The sequence below is a fragment of the Schistocerca cancellata genome, chromosome 8, assembly GCF_023864275.1.
Source record: "Schistocerca cancellata isolate TAMUIC-IGC-003103 chromosome 8, iqSchCanc2.1, whole genome shotgun sequence".
Classification (NCBI taxonomy): Eukaryota; Metazoa; Arthropoda; class Insecta; order Orthoptera; family Acrididae; genus Schistocerca; species Schistocerca cancellata.
The window spans coordinates 329,820,134-329,838,903 of record NC_064633.1 but is presented as its reverse complement, the minus strand read 5'-3'; the positions used below and the strand labels follow the sequence as shown (position 1 = coordinate 329,838,903).

Sequence of the window (18,770 nt, the reverse complement as noted above, 5' to 3'; positions counted from 1 at the left end):
TGTCCTTGATATTCCTTCAGTACTACCATGAATAGGACGACGAATTTCTGAACAGAATTATGCTGTGGGTGTGAGACATGGGTGCAATTTGTGAACTCTCAAACTAAAAAAACAGGCCACTCAGTGGATGCACATTCATTCTCCCGATAACCCTGGCAAATTCCAGCTGATGCTGTCAAATTGCAAAATGATGCTTACAGTTTTGTAGGATCTCAAAGGAATTTTGAAAACAGATTTTTGTGATAGAAACTTGTGAGAATACTGTGACCACTCATGAAAATCCAAAGGTTAACTAGAACAAATGGTGTGGGATGATTACGGAAAGAATTATTCTTCTTCAGGACAATCTGATATCCTGTACTGCAGATCGAATGAAGGAAGAACCCAGACGTTTTGGGTGGGATATTTTTCAATACTCTCTGTAATCTGAACTTGGCACCAAGCAACTCTCATCTCTTCTTGAAGAAGAAAGTCTAATGGACTACTCAGTTCTTCATGTCTGACAATGAGCTGGATGACCCTGTCAACAATTGGCTGAAGCACCAAACAGCACCATTTTTTGATGAAGATGTGGAATCTGGTGTTACGGTAAGAAATATTTTTGAATTTTTGTGGTAACTGTGAAGAAGTAATGTCAACATGTAAGTACAGATTATGTATAAAAATAATTTTCTTTTTTTAATACCCTTTTGGGGGTTAATTTATGAACAGCTGTTTTGTAGTCCTAAAATAAATAAATAAATAAAACTCTAAAGAAAGACAAGATACCAGTGACTGTATCAAAATATCTTTATTTAAATCTGTGAAATGCCTCAAGGATGGTACATAACCTATATAAATATCAAGTCCTCTGCAAACTGAGTGAACACATTGTTCTTGGAGACAAGGTGAATGGCATTGTCCTGTTATTTTGTTTCATGTTTCTGTAGAGTTTATAACTCTGGTAATAATAAATAGTTTATGTGAAAGCTGTAATGAAATTTTCCTACAAATTTGAGGGCACAGCTGAGATCAAGTGAACAGCTAATGACATAGGTTTTGGTCCTCTATCTATGACGTTAATGACAAACTGTCTTGAGAGCTGCTTTGGCTATGAAGATGTAGTGACTGTGTGTGGATTTTGGGTCTACAAGAATTCAGATTGTAATGGTGATCAGCAGCACAAATTAGAAATAATCATCAAAACAGAGAATTACAACCAAAATTAGACAAAATAAGTTTGACTGTGGAACTCTCAGTCCCTTTAGAGACATTATAACATATTCACTTTGGCTATTTTGGAACATCATCAAGAGTTATTAACCAAGTTGATAAAATATCTGTGAATTGCAATGTTAGGCAAAATTGAGACAGTAAATGAAAATTTAATCTGTGCACCAGTTTAAGCCATGAAACAGTGTGAACACTGGTTTGATGCAACTTTCCATGCTACTCTATCCTGTGCATGTCCCTTCATCTCCAAATAACTACTGCCACCAGCAGCCATCTGAATCTGCTTACCATATTTATCTACTGGTGTCTCTGTATGATATTCACCTCCCCTCTCCCCAATTCTATTCAGTACCTCTTCATTACTTATGTGATCAACCCATCTAATTTTCAGCATCCTTCTGTAGCACAACAATTCAAAAGTGTCTATTCTCTTCTTGCCTAACCGTTTCTCATCCATGTTTCACTTCTACACATGGCTACACTCCATACAAGTACCTTCAGAAATGGCTTCCTAACATTTAAATTTCAATTCAATGTGAACAAAGTACTCTCCTTCAAAAACACTTTTCTTGCCACTGCCAATCTACATTTTATCTTTATACAAGTTAATTTTTGAAACGAGAAATTTCTGAATTTACTTGCCAATCAACATAAAGCTAAGAAGACATTTACTGATAACCATTTTCGGAACCAGGAGATGAGAGATATGTGCAATATATTGTTTGTAGATAGGACAAAAATGATATGAATACTGGCATTTATTATTATTTATCAAGTGTATGAAAGCTTGAGTTGAAGATTAACAACGACACAAAATGTGAAGGGATGATGATGCTGATGATGAGTAGGCTGCAATCCAGAAGGGTGTTAACTAAAAGTGCCTCTCTCTCATCTTGGGGTGTGAGTGACCTGTCCTTCCTTTTCAACCTTCAACATTTCCCCCACGCTGCCCCAAAGAAGAAACATAGTTCCAAAAGCTGGTTAGTGTGTTCCTTCTAGTTTTATATGTATCTGTTGGTGGCACTGTGTATTTCACCTATTGAAGGTAAATACTAGCCAGCAATTTGTCTCAACTGATCAACTACATTCCAACAAAGACAAAGAGAAATAGTGTCAGAATGAAGATTGTATGTATAACACACCCAAAAGATTGTTCCCAGAAGAGAAAGAAATTGTTGGTAACAAAATCCAGGTGTGGTCTGATCAAAGAATAGCTGAACTAAGCTCATATGTGAGCACGAGCTAGGTCGTATTTGGGAAAAAAGATAAACAGGGAGCATCACATCTACATCAACTGTAAAATTAAATAAAATTATTGGGAAAGATCTCTACCCAAGCTCCCGTATAGATGATCTTTTAGATAAACTGCAAGATACTTGTGTTTTGCACACTAGACCTCAATAATTTATTCTTTTGATTTGGTGTCGAAGAGGATAGCCCAAAATACGCCTCATTTGGGGCACATTCAGAACAGGTCCAGTTACGGAAAGTTCCAGTTGGATTATCAAATTTTTCTGCAGTTTTCTTATATTTTATAAACACTGATTTTTGGACATTGGCTTGAGAAATCATATTTATGGAAACAGATGATACTGTATCAGCAAAGCTGGAGGATGAGATACTTCAGTGGCATGTTTCAGTATTGAAAGCTGCAGTAGAATATAATTCTGAAATTAATTTTGCAAAATGCCAATTCGTGATGGAACTATGGAGTTTCTTTGATATATTATACAGTGTGGAAATATTTGATGTTCATGTGAGAAGACAAAAGCTATTCAAAATATTAAAGAATTGAAATCTATTGCAGCAATACAAAGTTACCTATAAGTAACAAGATACGTTAGGAAGTTTATTTCAAATTAATTTACTATACCCAAAAGTCCTAAGAGATTTATTGAGAGATAATCAGGAATATAAGTTTGAAGAGAGCATTCTGGATTCCCAAAGACACATTTCATTGGAGCCAGTTAATATGAATATAAACTGAATTACAGATGTAAGAAACAATGCTTTGGAGGAGTGGTGTTACAAAAATCTCCAGATGATAAGTTACATCCAGTCACTAACATGCAAAGCCCCAGTCCAGTTTTGGATTAATGTTGGTTCTTTGATACTGGCTTCTTTAGTTTGCTGCAATAATGGTTTAATATCAGGCTCTTGAAATTGATAGCCTTATTCACGTGGAATGCATCACAGTAATAAAGTTCCTAACTGTATGCCTAAGTGACGTTTGCCCTATTGAACTCCTATTTTCAGTACTCTACATAATTTTCAGTACTCTACATAATTTATTCAATAACTCTTAAAAAGCAGTGAGAAAGGTGTCTTAAAATCAGAACAGTTTGTTCCAAACACCGTATGTATTATTCTTTAAATGCTTAGAAAACATCCCAGTGATATCTCAAGTTTATCTACATTACATTAACATTTACACAATTTATAACTCCACTTGAGTTAGCTGTTCTTTTGCTGATTATGTCTGGTTGCTGTAAAACATTATGCATTTTCTCAATTCCTACAAAATTAATGTAGATCAACAATTATTGATGTTCACCATTACTTTTCGCATTCTGATGCGTCAATATGCACACTGTGATTCGTTCTGCAACTCTTTCCAACCATCTGCTGCACATCGAATCAGTAGGTGCCAAAACATTCCTGTATCAAACAATGGACAGTCCAGTTTGGAATAACAGTAGTATTATGAAAAAGAAAGATTGCTACTCACCATATAGAGTAGACACTGAGTCGCAGACAGGCACAGTGAGAAGACTGCTATTTGTTTAAGCTCCAGGTGAAAAGGCCTATTTCTGAAATAGAAAAAACACAACTCACATACTTATGTTCACTATCTCCAGCTGTTGTAGGCAGATTGTGGACATCAACTGTGCCTGACTGTAGCAGCAATCTGGCACAGTTGTTGGGGGTAAGGAGGCAGCATGGGGTGGCGAGGGGCAGGGATAGCAGGGCAGTGGTAGGGGAATGTGAATTGCTGATTGTGGGAGTATGCAGGGATATGGGGGAGACATTGTAGGACTGTTAGATGCAATTGGGAGGTTTGGGGTTGGGAAGGGAGGAAAGGGCAGTGGGAAAGGAAACAAGTAGAGAAAGGGGAGAAAACTAGTAAGCCCATTGGCTGAATGGGAGGTTGTGTAATGCTGGGGTGGGAGCATAGAAGGGAATAGATAGGTAGCAGGAGGGGAGTAGCAAAGTTCGAGGTCAGGGGGGTTACAGGAACAAAGGGTGTATTGCAGTGAGAGATCCTCTATGCAGATGATGGGGCATTCCTGTGCCACCTGTGGGGTTTGGACTGCCAGTGATGGTTAAGGGCAAGCATTGATTTGTAGAAACTGTATTGTTATCGGTAGCATTACATACTTCTAAACTTTTTTCAAATTACAGGAAATGAGAATTTTGGAAAATAAAAAAAATCTATCTGGTAACCAATGAAAAAACTGAAAATTTACCTGAAAACTCTAAATGATAATACTCCCAAAAGAACAAAAATACAAAGTAGCAATGGCACCCTCTTAACAGTAGTACAGAAAATTTTTGTGTTAAAATATAAAACTCATTCACACTTAAATTCATCCATGTCTATCACGTCGTCAAGACTTAATTTTTCTTTTCTTTTTGTGTAAATTCATGTATCACATGAATTATCAAAAAAAGGATGGAGAATCAAAACTTTACAATTTCATATTTATTTGAAATTGTTGTATCGATATAATTCTCTAGTATGGATACAGTAAGGTTTGCAACATTAATTTCTATTCACTTAAGTTGGTCACTCATTTACATACATAGAGAAATGCACAGAAAATATCATAATGTTAAATCTAAAGCTAGAACAAATTTTACGTTTGAGCAAGTGGCCTGTCACCCACCCCCACCTGCTGTACACAGCTGATAAGTGGTGAAGGGAGGCTGCTGCTTTCTTTCAGTTTCTGAAGCTTCTTCCTCCACAGTCTGCTTTCAGCCGCTATGGGAAGTGTTGGCTGTTGCTGGCAGCCGCTCTGCTGTTGGCCACTCTGTAGTTGTGCTGTCCCGGTTGACTGTCGCCTGTTCCGTTTACTGGCTTCTAACATGCAAAGAAAGAGTATGCTGTGGGTGATGTCGGTTCTGTCTAGCAAATTAGTTCTGGTCACTAACATGTGCTGCCCTACAAGTGGAGTAACAAAAGTGCTTCTCTGCACCAATATTTAATGTTAAGACATTGCGCTCTAATTCAACAGTTCTTATGAACTGCTGCATGTCAGAATATGTCTATTAGCAAACACTGTTTTTATACAAACATATAAATATATTGAATAAATGACAAATATGAACACACATACAAATAACTCTTTTTCATTTCTCTATCCTAATATCTTTTAGTTCCTATGACCATGCCCTGGGGGTTTTTGAGTTAGAATAGTCCCGAGGTATTTCCACCTGTTGTACAAGGCAACTTAAAGGAGTCTCCTACTTTTCGGCCTGTCTTCTTTCAGGGTTTGACCTCCCAGTTGCAAAACTCTGCAGAAGTGCAGGCCATTTGGGAAGGGATGCCTTATTTGGTGCACCATATATCTATAGTGCGATCAGACCTTCTGCACTTCTTATTGTCATGACTCTGCAACTCAACCCACAGTTCAGCTATTTGGGTGAGGACATCTTCCAGGGTAAAACATCTTCTTCCATTGTCCACTGTCCTCTTTCACCCCTATTACAATATTGGATTTCTCTGCACCCAATATCCAGCACAGTAGTCATCCCTGACAACACAGGGATCGCACTGCTGATGCCTGAGCTGTGAATTCCCCACATATGCCAAAGAGTAGATGCTCGTCTTCTTAGGGCATCAGGGCTCCCAGCAACAGCCATTGCACCAGGTGACACTCGTGGGAAGAGTCCCTTTGGAGTGGACGGCATCAGGACAGATGACCCACAATGAAGAGGACCAAGTAATCTCTTGCTGGTGACCAAATGTGCCAGCAGTCTCTAAGAAGGGCAAGGTAGACTACAATGCTGAGAAGTATGACCCTAAATCGTTCCCCTCCCTAGCTACTCCATGGGAGGAATGTAGGACTATGGAAAAGAGAGGACCATATTTGCCAAGGTATTTAGTTTGCAGCAGAACAGATGGGGACTCCTTTCTGGCTACTAAGCCTATATTTTTTGTTGAAAACCTGGAAGACAAGTTTGGGGAAGTGGCGGTGTTGCCCAAAATGAGAAATGGGTTAGTTTTGACTCGGACAGCATCCCCAGCCCATCCCCAGGCAGTGCTTGCTTGTGACAAGCTGGGTGATATTCCTGTTTGTCACCCCTCATGAGAGCCTCTATATGGTCCAGGGGATTATTTTCCATTGCAACCTTCTCTGGCAGTCCAACGATGAGCTATGCACCATTTTAGAAATGCAGAGTGTTCACTTCATCCGGTGCTTCTGTAGGGGACCGAAAGATAATAAAACTGCCACCAGTGCCTTCATCTTTGCCTTTGAGGGTGGTACATTACTGAAAAGTTCTTGTGATGTAAAACTGTGTGTCCCTACCCTATGTGGTGCTTTAAGTGCTGGAAATTTGGGTACATGTCTTCTCAATGCAATTCCAATGCATCATGTAGAGACTGTGGATGTCCGCTGCATCCAAATACTTCATGTTCACCTCATCCCACCTGTGCCAGCTGTGGAGAGCACCAGTATCCCTGCTCACCAGACTGCACGGTTCTCCAACGGGAGAGGCTGACTTACCAAGAGGCTAAACAGAAATAGGAATCGTTGACCCCATGTGCTTGACATCTTCGTATGCTGCAGCTACACCAATATCACCCTCACTGGTGATGGTAGCCACCATATCTTACCCTTGTACAGTGGACCCTCAGGGCCGCCTGAATGCATCCGCCCCCTTGGTGGTAGGGGACACCTCTTCTTCCATTGCTTCCATAATGCCTATTTTGAGAGCAATCACTCCCTCTGGTCTCGCGGTTCTAGGCGCGCAGTCTGGAACCGTGTGACTGCTACGGTCGCAGGTTCGAATCCTGCCTTGGGCATGGATGTGTGTGATGTCCTTAGGTTAGTTAGGTTTAAGTAGTTCTAAGTTCTAGGGGACTGATGACCGTAGCTGTCAAGTCCCATAGTGCTCAGAGCCATTTGAACCAATGACCCCCCTCCCCCCCTCAAATGCCGGGGACATCAGTACCCTTCCCCCAGCCAGGGAAGCAACAGCCTCCACTGGTTCCTCTTGCACGGAAGGGGCCCCTTGGGACTCTACCTTCCAAGCCCTCCCCCCCCTCTCTGTGCAAAAGAGGACACTAGCCAGTGGTTGAAAGAATCACAAGCTGCTGGTCGAAGGGCTTCATGGTCTTCCCCAGTGCCTGAAGCTACTTTGGAGAAGTCCTCTCAGCAAGCCCCTAAAGAGAAGCTTGAGGGCAAGCAGACGAAGTAGTAGTCTGCTAAGAAACAGGAAGCTCCAGTGGCCCCAACACTACTACTCCCTACCAGGTCTGCATCTAGTGACAAGGTGGATATTTTAGTGTTCCCCAAGGACGTAGATCTCGCTGATGCTTCATCCGCAGTGAAAATGGATACAAATACTCAACCGGTGGCAGCTGGTGAACCTGAGGTATAAACTGTCTCCTTGGTTACTTCAGCCTTCCCAGACTTCCGAAAGAATCATTCTCCAGTGGAACTGTGGCAGTTTATTCCCCCACCTGTCCGAGTTACAGTAACTTTTCAGTGTTCCACCTGCTTTCTGCGTTGCCCTTCAGGAAACTTGGTTTCTGGCAATGCGGACGCTTGGCCTTCGTGGCTATTGGGGGCGTTACAAAAATCATACTGAATGTAACAGGATGTTAGGTGGGTCTGTATCTATGTGCTTACCTCTGTATATAGCACATCCGTGGCCATGCAAACACGTTCAGAAGCTGTGGCTGTCATGGTGAACACAATGCAGGTAATTGCCATCTGCAATGTCTACCTTCCTCCAGATGGTGAAGTACCACACCCTGTATTGGCTGCGCTAATTTCCCAACTCCCCCCACCTTTCCTACTTCTGCGTGCTCCTAATGCCCGTAACCCTTTGTGGGGGTTGGCCGTGGTAAAGATGTCGAGGATCTGATAATTCAACTTGATCTTTGCCTCCAAAGTACAGGTGCCAACACTGTTTCCAGTGTGGCATATGGCTCATACGTGGCCATTGATCTCTCAGTTTGCAATCCTTGCCTTCTACCATGTATCCACCAGAGAGCTCACGATGACTTGTCGTAGTGACCATTTTCCGCTCTCTCTGTTCTTCTCCCTGCATTACTCACCTGGATGTTCCAGATGGACTCTTACCGAGGCTGACTGGGATGGCTTCACCTCCGCTGTTACCATTGAATCTCCATTGCATGGCAACATCAAAGAGGTGATCAGGTCATCACTACTACCATTGTTGCCACAACTGAATGGTTAATCACTTGTTCTTTACTGTGGGAGCATGGCGTATTGTTCAACATTGCCCTCAACTTTGTGGGTGCTGGACCCTGAACACAACTGCAGAGTTTGACTCTCAACGGGCACCTTCAGAACGAGCCCAGTGAACAGCCTCCTTGTGGAAGCTGGGGTTCCTCCATTGTGGATCAGGTGGCAACTGCTTGCGAATCATACTGCCCACATTCGTAGTTTGCCTCACCTTTCAAATTATCATCTCCTTTCCCCTAACACAGTTATTCATCTCCCACAGTGGTGGCCCAGATTGAGAATTCCGATTGCAGTCCTTGTCCAGCCCTTCTCTCTGAAATTGAGTCTTTCCCTCAGCCAGCTTTCCTCTGGGTCCACTCATTTACACCTCCTTGGATGGTGTCATGGCTACAGCTTCGTCTGGACATATGTGTGCCCCCAAAGACTCGGTTCACCCTAATGCCCTCTGCCGCAAATTTTTCTCCATTCTTAGCAAGTTCCAGGGCTCGGAAATAGTCTACCCTTATGGCTGATGGTCGCATTGGCTTAGCTTATGCTCATGCTGAACGTACTGAACAGCACTCCTTGCCGGATAGCTGCAGTGTTGTCACGGCAGAGTTGGTAGCCATCCGTCATCCTTTTGAGCATATACCCGCCGGCACAGGTGAATCCTTCCTCATCTGTAATGACTCCTTAAGCAACCTACAAGCTCTCGACCAGTGCTTACCTCACCATCCATTGGTGATGACTATCCAGGAGTCTGTTTCTGCCTTCAAAAAATGTGGACATTCAGTGGCCTTCATTTGGACCCCAGGACATATCAGAATTCCGGAAAATAAAGCTGCTGACAAGCTGGCCATACAGGCTACCGGTAAACCAACTCTGGAGATTGGCATGCTGGAGACTGATCTCTGATCGGTCTTACACGATAAAGTTTTTGGATGTGGGATACTGAATGGCACCCCCTCAGTACACCAAATAAACTACATATTATCAAGAAGACATTGAGTGTTTGTAGGTCTTCCATGTGAACCACTATCAGGGACTCTGTTGTCCTTTGCCGGCTCCGCATTGCCCGTACTTGGATGATTCATGGTCACCACCTCTGTTGTGAGAACCCACCTTAGTGTCGCTGAGGTTCCCACTTGACAGTTGCCCACATCTTGTTGGTCTGCCCAATTTTACCCTCCCTGAGGTGGACTTTTAACCTTCCCGCCACACTGCTACTGTGTGAGGAGACTATGCCTCAATGGCAGCTCTAGTTTTATGTTTTATTTGTGAAGGAGTTTTTTATCACACAAGCTAAGAGTGGGCATCTGGCCTTCTCTCCCAGGCCTTCACCCTCCCACCCTTTTAACTCTTCCTCACTGTTTCTTTGCTGTTTGTTCACCTTGGTGTTAGTTTTTTCCCTGTCAGTGTTTCTATGCCTTGTCTTTTAGGCTGGATGTTTTAGTGTGTTGCTGAGTGGCCAGCTCATCCTTTTTTTACTCTTGCAGTCAGCTAGCCCAGGCCATCTGCTGTATTATTTTAATATCTTCTACCGCTTTTTCTCCATTTTGTGCACGTTTTCCCCTTTTGTCTTGGTTCTTTTTTTCTCTCTTTCAGTGTGGTTCCCAGTTAGTTTTACTCTTTTAACTGTCCAAGACTCTTTCGGGAAATGGTTTATCCCATGACATGTTTGAATGTGGATAAGAGGACTGATGACCCGGTAGTTTGGTCCCTTTACTCTCCAAACAAATCAACTAGCGAACCTACTAACCATTATTGTCTTTTGGCACATCTCCTTCATATAATACCTTTTTATTATGTTCTCTGTACTTTCACAATCAATTGCGAGTCACTTTTGATGTTCTACCAGCTTCATTGTTCTATTATTTAGTTTCAGTTTTCTTGTAGGACTCCTTATATGTGCTGAGAAATAATAAACCACTGTTCTGCCTGCATCCTTTCATTATTTCCCTGCAGCTAAGATGTGTTTCACTTTTTCTCAGTTGCTTCTGTACTCGTCTGTAGTTTATGATAATGTGGTACACAGATACAGTGTATGTCATAATTTTTTTTCTTTTTTAATAACAGTTCCTTTTATGACACCTATGTGTTTGGACAGAAATCTTTTTTTTCTCATTCTCTCCTTCAGCATACTATCTTTTCCTTCCCATCTGCATATTTAGCTACTTGGTGGATACAAGTAAATATATTTACATGTTTCAATGTTTTGTTCTCATAAAAAAGACATGATTATTCTTTCTATTTCTTCTCAAGGTGATCTCACTTCATTTCTTCCAAAGTCTGTTCTTTCTTAATATTTATTTTTTTCCACATTATTTCACTTTATTTTTCCCAAATCTCTCCCTTCATCATCAACCACTGTGAATCAACAATAACTTCTTCTTCTAAATATGCCAGGATGACTGTGTTCGTGCTTTACAACTCTTTTTTTAATTTCAAATTCTTACAGCTCGTGACATTTTATGGATTTCCCATAACTCTTCAACAGCACCTTCTATTTTAAAAACAAGTAACTGGTAAACTTGTAACTTACATTCTTATCTTAAATATTTCATTATTTACACTGTTTGCTACTACACAAAGCTGAAATTCCAAATATCACAAGTTTTTGTTAACTTTAATAATTTGAATAACTTCCACATTATTCTTTGTTATAGTTTATTCTTGTAGTAAGTTACTCTATTCAGAATTTTATTTCTCCTATTCCTATGGCGTAAACTGATCGCATGCTAGCAGCTGCTTATGACTCTACAAACTTTGTTCCAGAAACTAGTGGAAGTTTCCTGTATTCTCTTTTGGTGGTTGATTCCTGCTCACTCTCATCTTCCAGTCTTCATATTCTTCTTTACTCTTACCACACCCTTTTTCTCCTCTGTCCATGTTCTGCACTTCGTTCTGCACTTCACTGCATTTAGAAGGAAATCTGTCAAACTTGTGATTCCTTGCCCCCTTATTATTGCCTGTTTTTCTGTGGTAGTGCAGGCCACTTTCACGATTCCTTTCTGCTTTGCAGTGGAATCTATCTTGCTGTCCTCTGCTGAAGACGTTGTTTAATGTGGCCGGCTGTCTCTTCAGGTGTCTTTCCTGCATCACTGTTACAATTTCTTTTTCCACCATTTCTATGTCCTTGCCTGTTAGCTGCATATTTTGTGTTCAGTTGGTGTGCATACTACACATTCTTGTTCCACTGCTACCCTTATCTTGCCTGTTTGATGGCTGTGTACTTTGTAGGGGAGTTCCTGCACTACCCAACACTAGACATGGGGGATCTGCTCTTGAACTAATTCATAGAGTTCAATCTTTCAAAGGAGTGAACAATCAGTGATTCAGAAAAAAAGAACGGTAGCTCCAAACGTTTCCCACGGCAGAGAGAGAGAGAGAGAGAGAGAGAGAGAGAGAGAGAGAGAGAGAGAGAGACGGAGCATATCAGCAGTGCCTCTGCTGGTCAGAGCACAGTGCACGCCACACAACACAGCCAGCGCCGGCCTCTGCCCTGCTTCTACCTTGGCTGCCTGCATTGTGCAGTGCCCCATTGGATTTTGTGTTTCACATATGCCGTGCCGTCTCTGTGCGTCGTCTGCCGTGTGCACTGTGCAGTGTCTGGCGCAGCTTAACTTCGCATCGCACTCTGTCGGCGATCGTTTCAGTCGCACGTCCTGCCCTCTGGGCAGTTGATGCAAGCAACAGGACAGAGAGCCACCTAGCGGATAACATAGGAACTACTTGCAAAAACCTGCTCGCAAGGGAACGGACGATTTGTCTCGGAGCGGGTGAGTTCACCGCTCCCCCCCACCCTCGGAACTCGCCTGCTCAACGCTCACCCCACCGTCTCGACTCTAGCCAGAGCGTCGAGCAAAGCGACTCAGGTGTCACTCTGGTCTCTGCGGTCTCAGCTCACGCAGTAATACAGCTTGCGGCTCGACCTGCTCGACTCAGCGCCTCTGCATCGGAGTTCGTCCCCACTGGATATTGTTCTTCGTAGTAATACCGCTATGTATATTACATTATTATGTTATGTATACATCAATTGTTTTTATTTTATTTTTATTTGTTTAAACTGATTAGATTAGGTTCCTGATGACTCCTCTTACTATAGGATTTTTATTATGGACACTCGAATTTACGCTTTAATTACGAGCGAACCGATAAATGGTTCGCAAAATGTGATACACCAGTATTTTCCTTGTTTTATTCTGCGTAAGGCTATATGCAGCACTTTCGTTTTACAGTCAAATTTATATTTTTTTTTCTTATTCTGGTACGGATTTTGCGATTTTAGGCGTCTTCGAAAGGGAACGTTCACTTTAAAAATATATGGCTTGCGATGTATTTGTATGAGGTTAATGAAATTTTAATACATTATAGCCAAATATATTGTTAATGTAAATCTCAAGTTACAACATTTTCCGATCACCCAAAAAACCACGATAGTGCAAAATAAATCAATAATCAAAAACTTTGTCATATCGTGGAAATTTCAATAAACAATACAAAATTCTTACTCATTATCTGTGTTACTTCAAAATAGGATCAAATAAGATCAAAATACAGGTATAGTACTGGAATAAACCAAGTTTAAAGGGCAATGTGCCTTCCATTTATTTTCTATTGTAAATGAGTGGTGAGTCATGAAAAAGAGCTAATTCATTTCAGGGAGTGAACAGTTCTGATCCAATCTCTGAAAAGAACAGTTTTGCCCATCTCTACCCAACACACTGTTTCAGTTATCATCTTGCACATCTAGGAAATAAAGTGCTTTCCAACAATGCTTTCTCTTTAAGATGGAACTTGGTAAATTTGCTGCTGTGTATGAATTCTGCTTAAAGGTCATTTTTAGTATTTGTTGCTGGATGTCCACCAACTGAATTTCCTTCCTGGTGTAATATTATGTACTGCTTGTTCTACAGTTTATGTCTTTGTGTGTTTTATCTTGTCTACTACTTGACTAATGATGTCGACTTCCTGTTGTACCTGTGCTACATCTAATGTGACCATTTTTGCTTCTCCATATGTACCTACACCTGGCCTTCTAAATTTTCTAGCCATTTAGATATTGTTTTGTACTGTTTTTCTATTATTTCATGTGTCCTGTTTCTTGTTTCCGTAACTGTGACTTTCTTTCATGATTAGTTTTGTATTTTTTTTTTTTCATGTGCCAATTTTATTTCTATATCTAGTCTTATTTTCCACATTTTGAACATGTCCTCAGAACTCAGTCGTCGTTTTTTTTGACTGTCATTTATTTCTTGAATTTCCAGTTTCACCTCCATTTTAGTTCTTCAATTTTTCCCTCTCACCTTTTGTTTGACTTTCATTTCTTTCATACTACATTCTAGACTGCTGTTTCACAATTTTTTGTTTTATTTGCTTGCTTTTTGTTTGACAGTTTCATTTCTTCTATTGATAATTTAATTGCTGACATCATTTTACTAAATCAAAGTTATTACCCAACTCTGTCTTTGCCAGTTCTGCATACTTGTCTTCACTGCTGTCATGACTCCCCCTACACCTTGTGCGTTACCATTTGGGTTGTGTCCATATTCCCCATGCCTTTGTCCAGCTTACTGTCTGATAATGGAAATTTTGTATTACTTACGTTGCCCTTTTGAAACTCCTCCCAGTCTGACATGTTATCACGTTCACTTTCATTTATCAGTATTAATGGCTTGACTTTACTATCCTAGCCTCACAAATACTTGTCCAAAATATTACTCAGTACACACAGCTATAAGTTTTACTAGACCAAGTATTATTATTGCTGTTATCACCTGCTACAGATATTCTAATTACTTGCTAACAGCACTTGAGATACATTTGTCGTGTTCTGCTACTAGTGGCTGCTACTTGCTGTGATGTTGCATGTGCTTATTCATTGTGTTACTTGTGAGAGTCAGCTTCTTCTTGTCTATTATATTCTTTGTTCCACCCTTGCTACAGCTAGACCTTTTTAGTTCCATTTTTCATGTGTAGTAATTCATCTAGAATCTTTATTTTTCTTGTAGCAGCTGCAACCAAAAACTGAAATATTTGTGACTTGTCCAAGGGAGTTCACTGTACCTGTACTTTCAAAAGGGATGCACCCAAAGATTAAGCATTTCGGTTCTGTCGCAGGAAGTCATGTACAGTGCTCCACAACAGTTTTTAGATTGATGCTGGTTATTGAATACTGGGCTCTTTAATTTGCTATCATATTATTTTGGCATCACACTCTTAGTTTTGATAACATTGGTGGGTAGTTTCACTTCCAACGTATAAGTATCTTGCTTGATAATAAAGTTCCAAACTGTGTGTCGGAGAGAGATGCCCTATCAAACTCGTACTCTCACTACTCCACACAAACAGTTCAGTAACCCATAAAAATAATGAGAAAGATCTCCTGAAATCAGAACACTTTGTACTGGACACTGTATTTCACTAAATAAAAATATGTACCAGGTAAGTTTGATCATTCTTACAGCATTACCAAAAGAGGTGGTACATGACACAGGACTCTCATTTAAGAGGATGGAAGTTGGAGTCTGCATCCGACTATCCACATATAAATTTTTTCCACAAGTTTCCTAAGTCACTTACAGCAAATGGTGGGATGGTGTCTTTGAAAAGACCTTGGCCAGTTTCTTTCTCAAGTTTCTCCTGGCCAGCCTTGTGCTGTGTCTAGTGACCTCACAATCCTTTCTTACACCATTGTAATTAACATTCCTTCAATATTTCAGAATTTTCTTTTTATATTTAATCCCATAGTGGGTAAGAGCTTATTTTATCACAATTACATTTTTCTAAATATTATACACTCTCAAATATTCTCTTTGGATGCTAGGTGAATTGCTTCCAGTTTGTTACTCCACACAGATAGTACCAATGTTCACTGTATGACGTTTTGAGGTCTGTTTGTAGCACTTAAACTGCAATAAGTTGTCATATTTTTGAGCCTTAGTCAAACTGAAAAATAAAAAAATCTTATTTTGGTTTCAGATTTCAGCAATATTATAGCAAAAGCTGACATAAAGACATTGGCTGAAGCAGATGATCAAGAAGTTGTGAGGGAAGTCCAGGAATTTTATGCTGACTATCTGGCTGTTAGTCCGCATCTATTTTCTCTTGGCATAACAGCATGTTCTCAAGGTTTGTGCACTTCATTACAATTTTTGAGCAAAAAAAGTGTGGACCATTGTAAGATTACACATGTAGAGTATGCTCTAGAGATGTAAGTGGTCAGTAAATGTTAATTACACTTTTAAATTTGTGTATTATTGTACAGAATACAAGTAGTGCAGATTTTGCAAGCACTTAAACTTTTCAATTAATTAATTAGTTGCATTTTTTATTATCCACATTTGTGATAACTGATTATGATGTGGAACATAATAATTGAATTTATACTGTAACTAGCTGACCCGGCGAACTTCTTACCGCCTAGCAGTCAATGAATGTCGTGTTACCTTTTAGCTGAACTAATTTAGGCTTTGATGAACGTAATACAATGATACAAAATAATATAGATAGAAATATAAAAGTATTTTATTTTGATGAATGATGATGAATACATACAGAATGAGAATAAAAATTAAAAAAATAATAATAATTAAGTATTTCAAACACATGTCAGAAAAAAATCATTGAAAACTATGTTGTGCAGGTTGGGATACACTCTGATTAATTCATTAATCGGATTTTCATTCAAGCACCTTGTGGTAAACGACATTCTTTGTTTTTTGGTCAGGTGCAAGAACAAATAATGCGGATGGTTTGCCGACACGTGAGCATGCCATGTACAATTGACCATGAGAAAAACACGCATTTTCTAGATTGAGGCCACAAATAGTCAAGGATTGGCCCTGTGATTTGTTGATCGTCATGGCGAAGGCAAGACGAATCGGGAATTGAATTCATTTAAACTCAAAGGGCATATCTGTTGGGATCATCGGAATCCTTGGAATAAGAACTTCCTCATCTTTAAATTTTCCTTTAAGTATTGACGCGTGAATCACATTGCTCATCAGTTTTCTTATCACCAAATGCATTCCATTGCACAGTTTTGGTTGGTTTAAATTTCTAAGCATGATGACTACCGAGCCAACCTTCAGTTGTAAATTGTGCGGTGGTAAACCAGGCACATCCAAGGAGTTCAAAAATTCAGTTGGATAATTAGTGGCTTCTTCTTCGTTTGTTACACAGTCGATAGATTTGAATGAATACAGAGTACCTACGATTTGATTTTGAATTTTAAAATTGAGGTCATCTACATCTTTATTTTTAGCCGCCAAAATTGCTCGCTCACTTAACCATTTAATATTTTTGTGGTTAGCAGTGATATCCGGAAATACTTTGTTGATAAGCTCGTCTCTTGATTAGACGAAATTGCAAAAATTTGGAGGAAATGAAATCAGACCGCTCGATTTGTCAACAGGAACACGGCCATTACCGATAGTCAGCAATTGCTTCGAGAAATCATCAGCAGATAGATCGTTCAACAATGCAACTCTCATATTTACAGACAGTTGAAGTTTGTTTACATATCGCTACAGATTTGATGCTTTGAGGCAAGCGTTTATTTCGTCGGCAGCAGTAGATCTTGGAATTACTGGTAGTGTTTGTCGGAAATCGCCAGATAATAAAATCATTGAACCATCAAAACATCTCGAGTCATTGCGCAGATCTTCTAATGTTCGGTCTAGTGCTTCCAATGCGCGTTTGTGCGCCATTGTGCATTCGTCCCATATGATGATTTTTGATGCTACTAAAACTTTGGCCATTGCGGAGTGTTTCGAAATGTTACATGTCGGTTGTTCAGTAGTTTGAAGGTTTAATGGCAATTTCAACGCTGAGTGAGCTGTACGGCATCCGTCTAACGATGTGGCTGCTATTCCAGAAGAAGCAATTGCTACCGCAATTTCGGATCTCGCACGTACAGTGGCCAAAATCAGTGACATGAGGAATGTCTTCCCAGTTCCACCAGGGGCATCCAAAATAAATAAGCCACCATTTCCATCATCAATTGCATTAATCAGTGTATCATAGACTTCCTTCTGCTTAGGATTCAACAGTGGTACATTCGTTTGAACTGATTGGATTAGTTCATGTGGCTCATATTCACGTTCACATTCCAATTCTCTATTAAATGCGTCATTCATTCCGCGACCTGGCGCTGGCATTCCTAACCTAACTAACAAATTGCCGCACATGAGGTAACACATATCTTCGATCAAGAGCAAAGCCTGGTTATGCATCTCCTCATTCGCCTCAAGATCGGGATTTCTTGAGCTGACACGAATTCGATATAAAATGTCTTCTGACATGTTATCTTTGTATTTGTTCCACAGGTCACGTGGGTTCGATGGGAAGCATGTCGAAATGATGATAGCAAATAATGTGCGTATCTGACTTGGAGATGCAGAAATAATTGCTTCAGCGATTGTCGTGTCCCAATGACTATCGTTTTCAAGCAAATTCAGCTCTTGACATGCTGCACGAAATGTGGGGCACACTATACCATTAACAGTTCGTAGTGATTCAAATGATGTTGGCCCTTGAACATGTACCAGCAACAACCGCAAATAGAAACATTCATCATTCTTTGGATGAACTGTGTAAATACGACTAAGAGCATCAGCAGAACTTATATCTGGATGACCAGGAACTGCATCGCCTTGCTTCCGACGTTGAAATTTCTTCGATGTAGCGTTCCAAGTGTAATAATGTGGCATTTCCGAGTAAAGTAACGTTTGTGCGAACGAATCGTTTTGACAAATCGCAAAGAAACTGGTCAGTGTTGTCGCTGGAGGTGTTTCAGCACGTTGAGCAGCATTCGACGCTGTGAAATATAGTCTCTGACCATTCTCTAGATGCACCCCCAAATGTACAACAGTGGGATAACGTTCGTGAATAGGGAATGAGAATATACGCCAAATTGCTTCATTGCAGTTCACATATCTACCAACTTGATAGCGCGTGATTTCATCGTTGATATTGGATGTTTGGATACCAAAAACCGCCATGTCGCTCCCTTTCGTGACATATTTGCAAATGTATTTAATAGATTTGACCGAATTGCAATACTCAACATTACAATGTGCCTTGAATGTTTTGGAAAGAAGTGGCGAATATGGAACAATCCAACTGTTGTCAACTATG

General features: G+C 40.3%; 1 protein-coding gene across 1 annotated transcript in view; it reads left to right on the top strand.

Annotated features, from left to right (window-relative positions):
• LOC126094521 (vacuolar protein sorting-associated protein 45) overlaps nucleotides 1-18,770 on the top strand; it is a 125,351-nt gene that overhangs the window by 6,748 nt on the left and 99,833 nt on the right. Inside the window, exon 3 of the mRNA XM_049908938.1 lies at nucleotides 15,612-15,761. Within this exon, the coding sequence (XP_049764895.1) occupies nucleotides 15,612-15,761 (150 nt within the window). The remainder of the gene's footprint in view (nucleotides 1-15,611; nucleotides 15,762-18,770) is intronic.